The 19279-nt window shown below is 39.0% G+C and overlaps 3 protein-coding genes across 4 annotated transcripts; 1 reads left to right on the top strand and 2 right to left on the bottom strand.

The window, feature by feature from the left end:
- Window positions 1–328: 328 nt before the first annotated feature.
- On the bottom strand, window positions 329–7346 carry laynb (layilin b). Of its 2 annotated transcripts, XM_034115299.1 has the most exons (7): window positions 7107–7346; window positions 5718–6024; window positions 5249–5406; window positions 3688–3732; window positions 2991–3068; window positions 2676–2793; window positions 329–2233 (listed from the first exon to the last, which is right to left on the bottom strand). In XM_034115299.1, the coding sequence occupies exons 1-7, from the start codon at window positions 7177–7179 to the stop codon at window positions 1918–1920; spliced, it is 1095 nt and encodes a 364-aa protein (XP_033971190.1). In that variant the 5' UTR covers window positions 7180–7346; the 3' UTR covers window positions 329–1917. The 2 variants fall into 2 exon arrangements, with proteins under 2 accessions (XP_033971190.1, XP_033971191.1); XM_034115300.1 differs by lacking the exon at window positions 3688–3732.
- Window positions 7347–12369: 5023 nt separating this feature from the next.
- Window positions 12370–15289, top strand: LOC117470538 (zona pellucida-like domain-containing protein 1). Its single transcript, XM_034115345.1, has 10 exons — window positions 12370–12463; window positions 12723–12949; window positions 13099–13289; window positions 13392–13464; window positions 13557–13654; window positions 13782–13865; window positions 13990–14161; window positions 14654–14753; window positions 14839–14862; window positions 14966–15289. The coding sequence occupies exons 1-10, from the start codon at window positions 12370–12372 to the stop codon at window positions 15121–15123; spliced, it is 1221 nt and encodes a 406-aa protein (XP_033971236.1). The 3' UTR covers window positions 15124–15289.
- Window positions 15290–15389: 100 nt separating this feature from the next.
- Window positions 15390–17603, bottom strand: zgc:162608 (uncharacterized protein LOC100037332 homolog). The gene is made up of 4 exons (XM_034115224.1): window positions 17456–17603; window positions 17223–17281; window positions 17042–17135; window positions 15390–16896 (listed from the first exon to the last, which is right to left on the bottom strand). Exons 2-4 carry the CDS (start codon window positions 17269–17271, stop codon window positions 16023–16025), a joined length of 1017 nt encoding a protein of 338 aa, XP_033971115.1. The 5' UTR covers window positions 17272–17281; window positions 17456–17603; the 3' UTR covers window positions 15390–16022.
- Window positions 17604–19279: the final 1676 nt, after the last annotated feature.

The following is a 19279-nucleotide window of genomic DNA, read 5'->3' as shown; positions in this document are numbered from 1 at the left end:
ATCCAGATAAATTGAAATTGCTATTACGAATCTCTTTACTATAATATAAAACATTGTATAATGAAACATGGCAGGAGCTTATGTGATACTAGACATTTCATCAGCTACAAACACAATTTGGTCAGCTACGTGTATAACAGCGCCATCTGTTGGCAAAAATAGCAAATTGCAGCAAGGCTACTAATACTGTTCAGAGGTGGTATTTCTACTTTACATTTTTATTCACACACATCTAACGTGACACAGACACTCCCCAACACATGTATACAGATAGAAACACATTTGAATATATTAATATAATAATTAAAAAAGTAATGAAACCACAACATATTGCAACCAAACTTTTATTTGACACCCGAAGATCATGTCATGTTAGAAATGAAGCACGCATTCACACCCAGCAGTGGTTTGCTTCAGCTCATGCAATGACAGACCAACACAGAGCAGAGGATTACTAAGCGGGCAGGCAGAGCAGCGCTCCAAAGGCCTCTGCTGTCACGCATACACTTCCTGAATGTAAGAGTTCCAGATGTGCTTTTGGCATTTCCTGTCTAAGATTCTCCAAGAACACAGTCAGCCTCTCCTTACTGGGCTTGCTTTATCTTTCCAAAACACATACCCAGCAGCCCACTCACAAAGAACACAGGCATTTGTGTTCAGATGTATATCCATGATTATTTGCAGATAAAAGAAAGGCATATCATTTTACACGCTAACACTGATGAATGAATACATGAAATACTCAGATGATGGTTTAGTTTCCCACACGGTCAGGTGGAGTCGAGAAAAGCCCGCAGCTTTGAGGTTGACTGGGGTCAGCAAAGTTCAGTCATCAGTGTTTCCACATGCGTTGTCCTGTTCCCTGACATCAGAGTCCAAACAGGAAGCCTTACACTGGGCTGACACCACTCTTCAGTTTTAGAGAAAGGGTCAGAACAGCCCATAAATAGAACTCCACGGCCATATAGTAAGACAAAAGGATCTTTTTGTCCTTGTGTTTCATAATATCTGACGTCAGTGGAAAAAGGTTGAGTAGTGTAATTTTGGATTGTTTAGAGATGAGTAACCTTGCTTGAGTCCTCAAAACTTGCACTTATTCCTAGGGTTAGTAAAAGAATCCATGCCAAATATATCAGCACTGCTGCTCAGCAAACCTGACCTGAATCAGTATGGCTTATTTGAGTTCATTAATGCCTCTTTGAAGCCAAAGCCTTCGTGCTGCTGACATCTTTTGTTGGAGAATTTGTCCAGATTATGTATGTTAATGTTATAGCGCCACCATAAGGGTGATATTTGTGTTTTTCTAAGAAAAGTGTCTCAACATCTATTAAATTGAATACACAAACATTTAATCTAAGAATTCCTTTAGTTTGTTACCAATTATCTGCAAGACTAATCTGACATGCCCATGAGCCTCAGGTGTTCTCTGCAGTGCACCTGTGAAACATCAACATTTGATCAATAGCCTTTGTTAGCACGTGACAGTGGACAAGGACAGTGTCACAGGGCTGCTAACATTTCTGCTGAAGCTTTGTCTAGTTTAATAATAAAACGTATTGGGAATAGACTAGCATTTAATGTAACCCGTGTATTACACTTTATTCCAACCTTATGCCATGCTCATATTCACAATTTCACAATTAACCTTACAATTGGCAAATCTTTGGGATGCCCCGCTTCAAGAATTTATCTGACTTGCAGATTTGAATGCTGGCTGCTTCAGAATGCAAAAACTGGAGATACATACACACTGGTGAAAAGTTTTTGGAACATAAGTTCAGGCCGACACAGCCACGTGTTTAGTTATCCTGCACCACACCATACAGGAATGAAGGGATGGAGAGCAGGGTGTTCCTGTGTCTAGCTGGGTAGATAGTTGGTATAAGGTTGATGGACACTAACATAGACCACATTTTTTTATCCGTAAATCTCATTTTCAACCCAACCAGCATGCCGGCTCTGACCTCTGCAGGTCTCATAGATGTCATTGTTCACAAAGCCACTCTCCTTTACCACGCATGACACATTCTCATAATCGTCACACTGGGATTCCTGGGAAGGAGCACAAGGATACTTTTTCATGATGTCTGCCGGGATGCTGCTGTCCAGAGCAGTGTGGGGCAGTTTGGTAATGTCACTGAAGGCGTAGGGTCCTTGTACGGCATAAGGTGAAGCTGTTGTTGTCTTCCACGGTTTGGATCGGCTGGGGTAGCTATCGGTTTTTGTGTTCCTCCTGAATATAACAAATAAATACATTAAAATAGGATCAATGCATTGTGCTGCTCATCCTAGAAATTCCTACTGTACAGGCCACTGAAAGTGAGCAAACACATTATGCTATACGTTTTCAAAAGCACACTTTTCTCAGACCAAAGGCACCATAAGTGTACTTTATAAGTTATACTGTATATAACCTGAAAACAATTTTGCTTACATTGAAGAGGTTGAAGAGCTGTACTGATGTGACCTATTAAATAATCAATAATGCATATCACACAACTATATTAATGCCTTAATTAATGCAGAACAAAGGCCATTTAGCCTTTTTAAAAAGCTTCTTAATATGTCATTGTAATCTCTGATCTGGAAACATCTCGTTTCATATTTGAAGTACAACAGATAAGTACATGGTATTGTTTTTTTTTGTAGAACAGCTTTTACTTTTCTACTTTTACCTCTTGGCATGCTTTCTGTAGCAGAAGAACCCAGCAGCTGCAAACAGCAGCAGCAGCAGAGCAGGAATAGTTGCATACAGGATGTAGGAGACATACAGGGTGTTCTCTGAGAAAGATACTGCAAAGGAAAGAGGAATACTTCTTAGTAGAGCACAACTTTTTTTTAGGATGGCTTTAGAACAAAGACTTGTATCCTTCAATAGTTAGGGCATGTCAGAGGGCATGTCTTCCCCTAAAAACATAAAGGGCTTCCACTCTAGTGAAAGGATCAACAATAAAATATAATTTAATCTATGTTTTAGATTTGTTTCTTACCTGATGACTCTGGTAGTCCTATTTTTATCTTCTCATCTCTTTCTGTAGTTGAGGAAACGTTTGGCCTCAGAGATGGAACTAGAACAATCAGAAAACAAATTACCATCATCAGTTTATATTTTTTTGCAAATGTATACTCTTGATTTCTACCAAAAGAAACAATCAAAGCAGGAGTCAGTATGAGCGTAAATGTTAAAAGCCTCATGTATAACAAATTCTATGTATTGTACCTAATTGTTAGAATGTTCCCATTTAAATGTCCTTGTTAGTAGTTCATTTGATCACATGCATCCTTTTGCACATTAGTCTAAAGTAGTAGTTTGAAGTAGATATTGTTGGTAGTTTGACGTTTTTTCAGAATGTAGGTGAATACATACACTGATAATTCACTTTCTTCAATGGAAACGTAAAGATATACATGCTACAAAACTGAATACATCATACATGTACTTTGCTGATTGAAGTGACCTGCAGATTATAGGGTAAACAACCCAAACCTCACATGCATTTCGACCACTAGAGGTCTTCATTTACACAAGAGGGAAGTTTGCAAGTGATAACAAAATAGTGATGTGATGGTTTAGTATTTTCTTAATCTAACTATAAACACATCATAAGTCCCTTGTTTACTTTAGCAACAGCAACATCATGCATACAAGGAGAGTGTGTGTGTTGGATAGTCAAGTGCATGTTGTACCTGCATGTGCTTTGTCCCCTTCCTCGGTAAACACTTGTACTTTTTCTGCATAAAAAGATTCAATATATAAAGCACACATTCAAGAAACAATTCACATCAGACATAAATAGATACAAGATAAAGAACAGGATAAACCATTTGAAAAAAGGAGTGAAAATTAATTAAACAAAATAATATTTGAGCCTCAAACGATATTCAGAGAAGTTAACTGTATAAAGTGAAAAATATGTCTATGGTTGTATACAAATGATGAACACACATTCAGTAAAGGGTTGTTTCATATTTTTTGAATCTCTTAATAGGTATTTAAACCAATAGGTTGATTTAAAATAAATAATTAGACATACAGTATACCCTAACACAGGCATATATGTTGCTTTGGGTAGAGAATTAATTGTATTCAGGCAATTAACAACCAAATTGCACATTGCTGGTTTAGCTGTAGCCATAAACATTGGTGGCAATATTTAAGTATTGGATTTTGACAGATACAACTCATATTTTTTTGGACATAAGAACAAAACAATACAAAGTGTGCTTTATGTTATTGTTCATTTTAGTGCAGTGAGGTATAACAGCAGTGTCAGTGATCTCCAGGGTTGGGTTGTAACGGAATACATGTAACGGCGTTACGTAATCAGAATACAAAAATCAAGTAACTGTATTCAGCTCGCGTTACATTTGAAAAACGAGTAATCTGATTACAGTTACTTTCGTAAACCTGAAGTGAATACATTTTGGATTACTTATTGGAATTATTGGTGGAAAGATTTCCTCACAACATTTAATATTCATTACAAAAGGTACAGCCGAATCATCACAGCGCACAAAACCTATTACTGCCGCAGATGGACCAAAAAAGGGAGCGTTTGAAAAAAATGTGCGGGTCCGCTCAGTGAAACAATAACAATGAAACATGGAGGAACAAAAGTCTGCGTTTAAATTGTGTGTGTGTGTGTGTGTGTGTGTGTGTGTGTGTGTGTGTGTGTGTGTGTGTGTGTGTGTGTGTGTGTGTGTGTGTGTGTAGAGGTGCGTGTGGTTAAAGCACATCAGCCTGCGGTCTCTCTTTATCCTTTCTAATGATTCTGAAGGTAAACACAGTGAAGGCGGTGCGTGAAGGCGGTGCGTGAAAGGCACTGCGCGCTCCTCTTCTCAGAGGCTGAGTTAACCCTCCCGCTGCCTCCTGGTGCTGCAGAGATTTCATGAAGTGAAGGAGGTTTTCCCTCCTCACATCCCAAGCTGCATCCCCAAAAAGTGTATTATGTTGTTACATCGTTTCAGATGTTATGTTTCAGTTGTGCTCTTGATAAGCCATTAAAACAGTAAAAACACGTTCAGTTTCCTTTTGCTTTTTGTGTCTCCTGTTCACCAAAACATATCCATCTGTGATGGAAAAAGAAAGTAATCCAAAAGTAATCTAAAAGTAATCTGATTACGTTACTTTTTTAAGACACGTAACTGTAACTGTATTCAGATTACTTTCAGAGCCATGTATTCAGTAATCAGTAACTGATTACATTTACAAAGTAACCCTCCCAACCCTGGTGATCTCCTGGCTCACCTTCTGGGTATTTGCAGACGTAGTTGTTCTTGGAGTTGCAGTTGTCATCGTTCCACTGGAAAAGGAAATGTCCTTCTTCGTCGGGCGGTGCAGAGGGCTGGTAGTACAGAACCACACACATTTCAACACCACACGATGGCTCATCCCAATGCCAGTTCCTATAGAAAAAAGGATGCAAAGGTTCAGACATGTACCACTATTAAATTGCAGAACTCGCATTATAGCATACAGAGTTTTGACTCTGAATATGTCATTCCAAAATTATTTCAAAGGACTGCAGACATTCCATCACTCCCACACGCATTACTTTATCCAATAACCTTTTAAATCAGAACTGACTGCAGCCTTTTTTTTGCCGATATTTTCTAGTGTTCTGTGTCCCTGAAGATCCCTCATACAATTTCCACTGATGCACCCAAAACATTCATACATAAATAGTGAGAGGGTTTTAAAAAAGAAAGAAAAAGACCTGAACTTGGCCTTGCTTCCATCCAGCCAATAGTACTGCGAGGGGCACCCTGGGCTTGTGCTCCCGGGCCTGTACCGCTGTGGGCTGCGGCGGAGGCCAATCCAGAAGTCTCCATCTCCAGCCTGCAGCTGCTGTATGAACCTCTCCATCAGGCGCTGCTCGCTTTCTGTTTCAATGCTGAGCAAGTCTCCTCCATCTGACCTGCAGGCCTGCCTGGCATCCTCAAATGTCAGCCTCCGCCTGCTCTCCTGGATGTAGGACACCTTGTAGCATGGGCGCTCTGTCCCGCGCCGACAGATCCTCTGGCCTGAACACCACAGTCAAAATAGGGAACATGACAAGATGATTAGTAAAGGATTTTTTTGTTTTCTGAGGACTTCCTGTGGCCCTTACGTGGCAGGAAGATAATCAACAACCTACAACAAAACAGATAAGGAACCAGAGATGTTTGCCAAAGTGTTCCCACACTTTTCTGCAGCGTGGGTAGAGTAAACATGGTAGTGCAATTACAGTGTAAAACCTATATTTTTAAGGGCTGGAAAAAGATGTGTTGTTTTCTTCGTTATTGGTTTTGTGCCATTTAAAACAGTTTGGATGTAGTACTGGTAAACTCTGACATGTTTTAAATATACTTAGATTCTGACCACGTCAAATGCAGTGGTTTGCTGAGGGGAAACTCAGAACTGAAGTTTGTTGTCTGAATGTCTTAAGGCACTGATGTCATATCACATGTAGTTTTCAGTTGAAAAACATATGAGTTGACGATTATGAGAAGTGCTTTTAATGTTACTTTTGCAGAGAGAGCAAACATAAACAACCAATACAATAATGACAAATATCTCTTTTGACTTTTATCAAAGTCAACCTTAAAACATTGAAAAACAGTGCTCTGAATATATTTGGCCGTCAGATGCCTAATTTTGTAGTTAGAAGGGACATCGTTGTGGCTGTTAATATCATAGTCAGTAGCATAATCATTTGTAAAGTAGTCTTAACATTTAAAGTAGAAAAACTGCGACATCTGTGATCTGAATCCCAAACCCTGCTGATGTTCATTTTCCACAACATCACGTGCTGCTGTGTGACTGCAGTCTGTTTATCATTATAACTCACATCATGTATACTGCTTTAGGCTTCTTTACGATGGTTCTGGTATCAACCTCGTTACTTTAAACTACTTTTTAAAGAATAAGAAAGTATAATGTTGGATTCCTCTCAACAATGCAAAGCGTCGTTGAGCACTGCATGCAAACTTCAAAGACAAAAAAAACACGTTCTCTGTAAAAAAAAACAAGATGACAAAGTCTTAACTTGGAAATAAAATATACCGTAATACACTTTCAACAAAGTTTAAAAGTGTTGTGTCTTTGCTCCGAAGTGAATTCTTACCATTTATTTTGGACGAGGATCCAGGGTGGAACAAAACGGCGATAACGGTGCCAAACAGCTTCATAAAATCCATTGCTACATGTTCACCCGAATGTGTAGCACACTTAGTGTTACAATCAAGTGTAGTTGAGTTGTTAACGAGTTTAGCGTTATATTTGCATATAAACAGGCTAAAGATAGAGGCAGCAGAGTAGTCTAGTCTGTCCAGTCAGAAGTGGGGTGACTAGTGGAGGCGTGCATATGGCGTCTGGCTGGGAGAAAAAAAACAAGAGTGACACTGTCCAAGATTTTAGCTTTGAACAGAAAGTAGGCTTTTGTGGATTTTCAGTGGTTCTTTACCCTCTACGTAAACTCAAACCACAAAAGTATGAATTTGTACAGCCTGTATATTTTTCCTAATTAGGAAAATCCCATTTCACATGTAGTAATGCCATTATGGTATGAATAGAGTACCTTGTTCCAAACATGCATCATGCTTCCTGTATTAATATAAACAATAAGTATCTCTCTTTCTTTTTCACACACACACACACACACACACACACACACACACACACACACACACACACACACACACACACACACACACACACACACACACACACACACACACACACACTCACACACAGACACACACACACAGATTAAGTGCTGTCTGGGGAAAAGAGCTCAGAGGAGAAAATGAAGCGAGGAATCAGAAACAGACACAAGGTCTTTCTTCGACTTCGCCACTCTCAAATAATAATAATAATAATAATAATAAGTCTCAAAAATGGTGCGTTTTTAAAGGCACAACTACTTTTTTCCTTTTTTTCTGGTGAACATACTCATCTCATGTGATGTGAGTTTAGCAGCACTTTAGCAGCACTATAACAACATGTCTGAAGTGCATATCTTAGTGTAAGTGTTAAAAAGCACACACTGAAAACACCGAGACAGACACAGCAAGGACAAAAAGTGACATGAGAACAGAGAGATTAAGAGGAGGAGAGAGAAAGATTTTAACAGGAATGCAACCAGAGAAGGAAGCGGAAAGGTTTTTTTTTTTTCAGAACCATGCTTCCTGTTCATTGCTTTGATTTAGTTTCCAGGCAATGCTGCTTCATTTCCAAAATATGATTGTGAAACTTTGGAGCAGTTTAATGGGTTATGTAACAAAAATAAATGATTTTACACTGCCTATCAAAATAAAGACTGGAAGACTGTCATGTTAAATATCGGCCTGCTTCAGTTACTGTTGACTATTATGTTTTTGTCAGCAGCACCACATTACAATACTGAGATACACATGTGTTTATGCTATGGCTTTGGCTAGTGCTGTCACACAATGTACAGTACGATGGATGAATGATCAAATATTTCAAAAATGTCAGAGGCACACAATTCTAGACTTGTAACAGAACAGAAGTCAGCTATAATCCCACCACAACCTGCAGTTTATCCTCATTTTGTGTTGTATAATTTATAACAACATCCACCAACAGATGACCTTGGAAGGAGAGTAATAAACACCAACTCCTCTCCATGGAGAGCCAAGACGACTGACAATCACAGGCTGTTTATTTGTCTGCAGTTTACCTGGCTTCAGGCCATCTGTCTATCTGTTTTCTTTTCTGCTTTTAACACAAGGAGGTGCGACATGCGTCTTCTTTTTATCAGACTGAGCCTCCGGATGCTCGTCATGTGTGACCTTGAATTGTTTTTCCTTGTTTTGGTCTATCAAAGTCACTCAAGTTTGTTAAACTAAGTGTAGATTTATGCAAATGCTTGTCATGTGATGAAGAGCTGTGTGTGTGTCCTGTCTTAAAGATGATCTGTCCTAATCAGGAATGTACCACAGATCATTTCACAGCATGACCTTGACAGTAATGTTAAACTGTGTATCCAGATGTTGTCGTAAACATTTTGAATGTGGCTTATGCATTTGAAGAAATGCATCAACAACCACAGTGGCTATAAGAATTACAAAGGTAGCCATTTAGAAATAGCCCAATGAACAATAATGGCAGTTGGAAGGTCTTTTTGTAGAGAGGCACATCCCTTCAGGACTAGACACATTGTCAGATAAACACGCTCAGATACCCTGAGGCAAGCCCTGTTTCTCCTACTCTCTGTGAAATGCATGCAGGTTTTTTATATTAGTAAAGTACACAATGTTAGTTAAAAAATTAAAGCTTCCTCAAACTATATTTCGACAAGGAAACCCTCTTCCAGAACCTCAATATATGGATATTGATCAACATTAAAGCCAATATCGTGAGTTGATACTACACTTAAAAGGGGTATATTTCTTCTGGTAAATTGGTAATCCAGATTTGGTATTTGGTATGATCTCTTGATTCAATGTATACATATTTATTTGTTTATTTGTTTATTCCACATTATTTGTGCTTTTTCTCGTTTACTGGAATGGATATATAGAAACAATGGCTGTCATTGTTGTCTGTTCAATAAGAAGGATGTTGTGTCTCTTTTTGGTTGCACTCAGCAACCCCGATGAATCACGAGTCCCATCACACGCAGAGCACAACAAGGCAATTGTGCTCTGTTTAATTTTGGCCAGCAGATGACACCAAACTCCTGATCAAATGGGGCAATAAGAAGCAACTCCCATTCGCTTGGACATTTTTGTTGAATGACACCAGTGGTACATTTACCCAAGTATTTAACTTACTGATACTCCACAATATTTCAGAGGGAAATAGTTCCCAATCCCTTGAAACAGTGACAGCTTGCTGTGGCTCCTTGTCTTTTTCAAGTTGTTCCACCAAAGATATATTTCTCCTTTTAATTTATTTAATGTTTTTTTATATTTACATAACTGCCTTAAACATCCAGTATTTATTACAAAAAATAAAGAATTACAAACTTCAGTTGCAGGTCTTTTTTCCCCTCCCCACGTCAAGACCCCTCTGATTTGTCTTGGGTCACTACTGAGGGACGCGGCAACTATGTTAGAAACTACTGGAAATACCTGACTACTTTCTGTAGAGTAGCAACAGCTATAACACTATCCCATGCATCAGTATTACCAATCAAATATGGTCAATTATGAAAACAGTCTCAGTGGACATTGTTCTGCATAATGAATACACTTTTAACTTTAAATATGTTTTGATTATGATACTTTAGTACTTTTTCTTTTACTTTGAAGCTATTTTAAGTTTTTTTCCAATGCAGGACTCTTAATTGTAGTATCGTTCACAGCGCTGTTTTGGAGAAAAGTATATGAGAGCAATATGTCATGAGAGGAATATTTTTTGGCAAATAATTGTTTCACATTAAAAAAAACTCCTCCAACTTTGGAGTCCTGCAACTTTTGACAATGTGCCATTCTTTATTTCAATTAAAATCTAATCATCTGCATTACTATGCTGTGCATGCTGAAAGAGTACAGTATAATGTCATCCAAACCTTCCCAGTATATCTTCTTTCTCACTAAACTACATAGGTGTCCTGAGCTGGGCCCGCTTTTCATTGTTTTCTAATGTGATTGTATGTCAGCGACCATTTCTCCTCTTTGTAAAATGATCCAGTAGAGATGCACAGTCCTTGTTGTAGCCCACTGGCAGCCTGCTCTATCTAACGTTGACTGCCCTAAAGTTAACGTACACTTTATGCTTATTCTGAAGAAGGGACATTCTCTCAATCATTGGTTATCTATAAAAAATCCCTATTGTTGGAGATACATGTTTTTATAATTGGAGAGTGACAAAATGCCATATGCTGTAAAATAAACTGTGCTGTAAGATGTTTACATGATTATATATCAAGGGTTTGTCCAAATCCATCGACCCAACAGGTTAGCATTATTTTCAGATATCTCCATCCAGACATTGTGTCTGGCTATGCATGCAGGGGGATTCCAGCAACATGAAACGAAGTATGGGATTAGAGTTAATAAGAGAAGCCGACCATTTGTTTCCAAACAGGTGTCCTGGGAGGAAGAATCCTTGAACACAGACGAGGACCGAAGAGAATGTAAAAGTGACGCATCTGTGGATAGTGTAACAAATGTCGTCTCTCACCAGGGGCACAAAAACATGGATGCTCCTTTTTCACATGTCTGAGTGACAATGGTGCCTTTCAGTAGAGAGGCAACAGTTGAGGTCTATAGCTGTATACATTACGTGTAATGCAGTTCTATGGAGACAAAGGGGTGATGTTTGTCATGCAAAGGAAATAAAATAAGGTTAATCCTGGCAGGCTAAGGACTTCATCGCTTGTGGCGAACATGATCACCTTTCAACCATTCAAGGTGTTTTATTCTCAAAAAACCAATTTGTTCTATTCGTGACAGTGAGTCTTTGCTCAAGGATTTTGGAAAATGTACTTGTTTTTTAGTGCAATGTGGTAGATTTGTAACTTATTTGTAATGATGTACACAGTATCTCAGTTATTCATTACAGAAGATATCAATACAGTGTAATTAGGAAAAGCATGTATGTTGATGTCATTGTTTTATAAATGGTGTTCATGTATGCTCATCTGCAGGTTTGAGGTTAAGTTAGTGAAATGTGGATGAAATTTGATCATGTCTAATTATTATATTGATAGTTTCAAAATACATTTCCTTTTTCTGAATTTCAAAGTGTATGTACTAGGTATGTACATAGCTTTTATGATTATTGGATTTGAGGTTAAGCACATCTAGCCAGCAGCTATAACGTTCCCTCTCAATAGTCATTTTTTAAGCGGGAAACCTAACACAGCAGTTGTAGTTACCCTGAGCGATCTGTATCAAATCCCACTGACACTTTAATCTGCTCGGTTTAAATCTGACAGCAAACACTGCCAGAAACTGTTGCTGTCTAAACCAGGAGTCACAGAAACATAGATTGTGTGTGTGTGTGTGTGTGTGTGTGTGTGTGTGTGTGTGTGTGTGTGTGTGTGTGTGTGTGTGTGTGTGTGTGGTGTGTGTGTGTGTGTGTGTGTGTGTTTGTGTGTGTTCAAAAGGGTCTATAATTAGATGAAGGGAGGGCTTGATAGTCCCACCTCTATGGTTTTAGGTGTCTTGAGGATGTCACATACTATAAAAGCCACACTGCACAACTCCTTATGTGACACCTGCTCAGGTACCAGCTAACGTAAGATCAGGTCTCTATATTTACACCACCAATTTGTGTTTTGCTAAATTATCCCTTTTGTGTTTTTGATCTGACTCAGTTGTTAATGTTACTTTATTGTTTTAATTGTTGTTGATATTGATTTCTTCTTTATTTATATAGGATTTATTGATCTGACTGACCCTGCTCCAGACAGCATGAGTCACTATCTTTGTCTCCCTCTGCTGGTTGTGCTCCTGCAGCCAGCTGTGTGTCTCTACAACTGCTCGTCTGACTACCAGAGGATCCCTGGTAGGCTGAATATCTCTTTCACTGAGCCAGATAGTTTGGTTTTAACGCGCATTATGTACAAATTAGAATAGATGGTGTTAAGTAACAATCACAAAATGTGAAAATTACCTATTCGTCCTGCTCATTTATTTTCCTCATCTCTGTCTCTGCATCAGCAACTGCATTATAATCTTCATTTTCCCTTTGATTCAAAATGGGAAAAAATCACACATAATTAAATAATTCTTGGTCTTTTTTATTTTTTATTTTTCTTACGTAGACAATTCAGATATGACAGTTGAATGTGGGGCCAGCATGATCACGCTAGAGATCAACCTGTGCACAGCTCAGTGGGCAGGCTTCAACACCACAGACCTGGCTCTGAACGGGAAGCACAACACCACCGAGTGCCAGGGCACCATCGACAACAGTGTGGACCCTGCAGTTATCCGTTACAAGCTTCCTGTTAACGACAGTCAGGAGAACCCCTGCCGCCATTCTCTGCAGGTCAGAAGGTCTCTAGTATAGGACGTTGAATATTGTTAAATTACTGTACAAATAGTGATATTACTGCAACAGGGATTTAGATATACATATCACTTTATTAAGGATGATGTTGCAGTTTAGTGGACTATATTACAATTGTGTTTCTGCAGATTGTGGATGAGGCCCCGGACCCCTCAGGTCCCTTCAGCAGCTTTTCAAGTATCCAGTCAGTTATCATCACCGGGTTCATTGACACACCCCGAACTGACCAGGGGCTGATCAGCTATTCCACAGACCTCTACTATCACTTCTCCTGCCGATACCCGCTGGAATACCTGATCAACAACACACAAATTGTGGCGTGAGTAACTTTCCATCTTAAAAAAGTGTTGTTAATATACCTTATCACTTTAGCTTGAGACACATAACATAAACACAGTCATTTCTTTCAATGATTTTTCAGCTCCTCAGTGTCTGTTGCGACCAGCGATAACAATGGAACCTTCATTGATACACTTAAAATGAGTGTTTTTAATGTAAGTTGGCATTTAGTGGCCTTAGACAAACTCTACTCTGCTATAAACATATTTCACTTGATGTATTTCACTCTAACATCTTATTGTTCCAGGACTCAGACAATATCTACCCTTTAGCAGTACCTTCGACAGGACTTGAGCTCCGAACCAGGATCCATGTGGAGGTCAAGGCTGTTAACCTCACAGGAACGTAAGTGACAGATTACTGGACGCACAGAGTGAATGTGCGTATCAGAAAAACGGACAGGGAAATAAAAATGGGAAAATTGTTTTCTTGTAGCAAACAGTACTTCATTGGCCCACTGTCCTTATTTCAGTTTCTATATACTGCTGGATCACTGCTTTGGCACTCCCACTGCTTACAACATGTTGAACAGTGAGCAGCACAACTTCTTCACCGGGTATGGACGCACACATGCATCATTAGTGTAAATTCTGCTATATGCATGGGGAAATAATCGAAACTCCACATCTATTTTTTTTAAATATAAAGTGTATCTAAATAATCTCCATACTCTCCACAAGCTGTTCATTGGACCAAAGGACATCTGTGACAAGCAATGGCCTTTCCAAGGTCGCCCGCTTTAACTTCGAGGCCTTCCGCTTTGTTCAGCACCGCGACCAGGCAAAGTCCAGCATCTATCTGCACTGCATACTAAGACTCTGTGAACCAACCAAATGCCAAGAGCTGCTGTCTGTAAGTTGAGAAGTCAAGAACAAATGACTTTGCTTTAAAGACATGAGAAGATAATGCTAAAGCAGCTTTCAAAGGCTAGCCAAAACTATATTTTAGGATAAAGATTTGAAGTATAGAATTGACCGGTTTTTTGCATCTTGGTAATGAAGGAAATAGATATAAAGATAAAAAATTATTTTTTGTTTTATCTGTAGTGTTGAGGAGACAGTAAAAGTATAGGTGACAGGAAATGTACGGAAAGACAGGAAACTGCAACCAAGTTTATTGAGTCAAATTGTTTTGGGGAAATTCTGGCTGATGGTTGGCACCTTTTTTGAATCCCGGGCCTCCAGGTAACCCACATTTGCCTTTAAAGTGAATATTTTACAATTTGACCATAAAAAACAAAACACGTGTTATTTCTAACATCTACATTTTTTATAGAGAAGCCATACTTTGACACTATATCAAATGGATTAAACTAAACCCAAATGCACGTGTGTCGTTTTTCAGGGCTGTAATGCCAGAAGAAAAAGGTCTGTGACTCCTTTTGGGAAAGAAAGCAGTGAATCTGCAACAATTTCAGTTGGACCTCTTTACACTGGCAGAGAAGGTAAGTCCCTGCAAACACAATACTATAGTAAACAATGATAACACGTTTTTTCTTAATTACCCTTTTTTATTTACCACTTCTAAAGAGAGGCCAAATGCAGCTGCATACAGTGAGTATATTGTAATCAAATGAACCACTATAAATACATGTTCTTATCTTGAATGTGTATAACTCATAAATAAATCCCAATTATTTGCATCTGTGTGCATCAGGTTCTGACGTGGCACCAGAGAGGGATGAAGTGAACGTGACTGGCCTGGTGGTAGGAGTTGTGTTCGGCTCTGCAGCTAGTGCCTTGCTGGTTCTGGGCGGCTGGTTCGCCCTGAAGAAGTTTTATTGGGCAGGAGGATTACCTCGTGCTTTTAACTGACAGACAACTGGCAAATTGTCTTCTCCTTGTCACCTCATACCTCATACTATATTGTGACTTATTCTGAGAACCAAGTATCTGATAATGTTATGATTTGTCGGTAATACTACATGTTCTTGTCAGGTGACCTTTGGAACTAGGGAAAAAGATTAGTATTTTATATCACTTCTTCTGTCTATACTTGATGCATCTGCACTCATTTATCAGTTATGAAGGAACAGGCAAACCAGAACTGTCTAAAAGAAGAAACATGAAATATGGAAGTCATTTCAGAACAAAGTCATTTTAATATTTTATGTTTTTTTACATTTGTTTGATACTAGCCTGTAGGTCTGGCAGTCGTACAATTTTTTTTTTGCATGTACAGAATCTTATGTTTTATAAAGTATATATAAAAAAAACACTGGGAGCACATTATAATCTGCAGTATATAGGTCATATCTGTTTTGATAATATTACAAATAAAAGTCAAATCATGTTGGCGTTGCATTCTGTGGTTGACATTACATTGCACAGTAAACATATTTACAAACTAATTGACATACAGAATGAAACCAATACATCAATCAAAACCAAACACTCATAAGTATTTACAAGCATCTTACTGTGCTGGTACAGTAGCAAACAACAACCAAAATAATGGTTAACAACTAACACTTTAGGACAGTATAATTCTAACTACTCTGCATGTAAAAGCCCAACTTGGCAAGAGTTGAACATTTGCCAAAAGCTATAAACTGTGTGGCAGAACAACAGTTCTTGCTCTGTAATAAAATATGTCAAATTGCATAATATATATTGTAAAAAATGAACTAAAATTCAATTACTCACATTATACACTTTGATAAGATAATAACAGCAGTTTATTGGCATTTTTATTATAAAAAATATGACTATCACTACACTGAGTGCAGAATGTCTTCAAGCAGAGCAGAAAGTTTAACTGAGAAGTCCTCGTGCAAATGTCCAGCTGTCTGTACAGACGATGAAGAAGAAGAAGAAGAAAAAGAAGAAGAAGGAGACAGTCTGGTGTCTCCTCTGACCTCCAACTCATCTTCCAGCCCTTTAAACAGCCTCTCCATCCGGGCCTGAAACATTTGGCTCTGCAGGGCTGCATTTTGGCAGAAGCACTCCATACTGGCTGTCAATTCCGCCTTACTGGGCCGTGAAGTTCCTAGCAGAGCAGCAAGCTCTGCTCTGAGGGCCCCCACCCTGTTCTGTGCCTCCACCCTCACAGAACTCACTTCCTGTCCCATCCTGGAGCTAATTTCTTGCCAGTGGTCTGACTTTGCTGCCTCTTGCTCACTAGCACTGGTCTCTTTCAGATGGTTGATCACCTCAATGGTTTTAGTATGGAAGTCACTGATGAGGTCAGCCACCTTGGAGCTGCTGTGCTCCAGCGTTAGGCTCATCCAGTGGAAGGCTTCCTGGTACAAAGCCGGAGTGGCCTCTGCCTGAGCCTCAGCTGCCTCCAGACTCTGCAGATAGAGGCTCAGATGGCCACACAGGTCTTGGGTGCTGCTGCTTAGAGAGCTTTGGAGCTGCTGGATGAGGGGAGCCAAGCGCTCCCTCATGCTGGCCAGGGTGGAGCTGAGGTGGTCCGAAGAGGGGGACAACCTCTCTCGCAGTTCGGCCAGCTCTTGGCGCAGACGGGTACGCAGACGCTCCGACTCAAGGTTGAGTTTGTGCTGCATCTCCTCTGCCACAGGGTTTTTGCTCTGATCATCATGGTTGTAAAGGCCACTGCTGTCTATGTGGCTCTTGTATATTTTACTGAGCAAAGAGAGACAAAAGTACAACATTAATAAGGGTTTACATTTGTATTATCTTTAAATATATTACCATGACTTGAGCGTATGGCTGCAAATGAATTTTAAGGTCTTAGATTAGTTTACAGTACTTAGTTCAGTCAACTTACTCAACATCTTTTGTGGATTCTGTCTTGTCTTGAGACTGGTTGTCTTTTAAGTCAGTCAAGGGTGCCTCCCTGGTGTGACGGTGGAGAGGGTATGCTGAAGACAAAGAAAACATACATTAAAAAAATGAATACATTGCTAAATAAGGGCTGTTGTAAACAGTATTTAAAGATAAATGTATACCTGTAGTTGCCAAGAACGATAGAGCGAAGATCACAACTTTTAGATGCATGTTTATCTTTCTGTGGAGGAACAGAAGATACAAAAAAAACGTTACATACAATTTTATATTAGAACAAACATAAACATTTCCAGATTAAATAATGATATGTGATTCATTGTATGTACATTCCCTGTTTGGTCTAAGACAGAAGACAAGCGAAAGACTAATATGTGAAAAAGTGGCTGGCCTTTACCTGAGGATCTAGGTCTGCAGGGGGACGTCTTCTCTCGTCTGACTTATAAAGGTCCTTGTTATCAGAGCATCAATCCAAACTGCCTGTGTCAACAGGCAACACGTGGAGGGTCAGACTAATGGCAGAACAGAACACAACACCACTCACACACACACACACACACACGCACACACACACACACACACACACACACACACACACACACACACACACACACACACACACACACACACACACACACACACACACACACACACACACACACACACACACACACACACACACACACACACACACACACACACACACACACACACACACACACACACACACACATCCACGTTTGAACCTGCATAAAACTTACCAACATTCTTGCAGCATTGTTTGAATGTAATTACGTCACGTCAATAAGGATGCATCACATTAGGATAGTGTGTAAAAAAGAGAAAGTACCATGATAACAAATATGATAGAATGGAAGTAAGTAGTAAAATTGAAAGTAAGTAAACACTACTGATAATGGTAAACTGTGTCTTCTGTGCTCTATCTTTACAAAGAAATCAAGCCAACTTTAAGTGCATTATTGAGTCTTGAATGACATTTCTGCATTTGCCTGCATAGTTAATGAATACAAAATTAATAGTATTGTTTCATATTACAAGTCATTTCCCATCTGTGAACACTCTGTATTTCAGCAACTAGTAGAGTATTTCTGAATGCGATGTGGAGGATTTTGTGCACCAGTGACATGGAAATGTGGGTGAAAGTTGAACTGTGTTTAGTTAGATAACTTACGAGACGTCATTAAAGGATCAAAGTCCATGGCTACCGTGATGAAAGAGTTATTCCACTTATCTAAAGTCCAATTTTATTTCAATACAATAACAGAGTGAGTAAGACTTTGGTTACTGTACATAAAAACAGCACTGTTGGCTACAGTTAATTGTAGAACAGTTTGCCATGCTGACATATTGTATGTTCCAACATAAGACCTTGTTAGACACATGGATGCACATGCAGTAATAAGCAACACTTTAGTTCATGAAGACATTACTATAACTCTCAATCTTTTGAAATGATTGGACTGTTCGATACACTTTATATGATAATAAGTTAGGGCTAGGTATCATATTCTATTTGAATTTGGAGCAAAGGGCAACAATCTTCCCTTGGTTGTTTTACACAGGTGTGCAGAGATTACCATCAGAGGAACTGTCTGCGTGTCAAAGGTTTACATAATAAAGAAAAAAACGTTACTTTTGTCAAATTGACAAAGGTGTTTTTCCTTTAAACCAAACAAGTAACATATTTGTGCAAATGCAGGTTACTTACATAAGTAGAGTACATGAATAATTTTATTTTATATTACTGCATTTACACTTTCAGTTAACAGATAAAACCTTCATATGTTGCTGTATATTACAGGTCAGTTATGGGTCAAACAGACCCTGACTCTTATTACCATCAAGTAAAACACAAAGAACAACAGTATAAATATTCAATATGTGAAGTGAAGTTTAGAGTGGCAGCTGGTTTGCATAGTCAGGTACTGAATCTGAGCTTGATATGTGGATTTCAATGTGAATACAGTGGCTGCTGTGATGCACAAACTGCTGAGTAGACTCCTATAAAGCAAAGCTGCGTTGATGTACATTGGAAGCCAAATCTTTAATCAGTTTCATGGTAGGATTGAGAACAAATGCCGTAATGTGACCCTGCAGCACCAGGCAGCCCTACTCTGTTTTCCCGGCTACTTTTCATCAGCATTGAGTCCCTCTACTGTCACTGTCACCTTACCTCGCAGGCCTCATAAATCATTCAGCA

Source organism: Trematomus bernacchii, unplaced genomic scaffold (genome assembly GCF_902827165.1).
Source record: "Trematomus bernacchii unplaced genomic scaffold, fTreBer1.1, whole genome shotgun sequence".
Lineage (NCBI taxonomy): Eukaryota > Metazoa > Chordata > Actinopteri > Perciformes > Nototheniidae > Trematomus > Trematomus bernacchii.
Note: the sequence above shows the minus strand (reverse complement) of the source record. Positions and strands in the feature narration are given on the sequence as shown.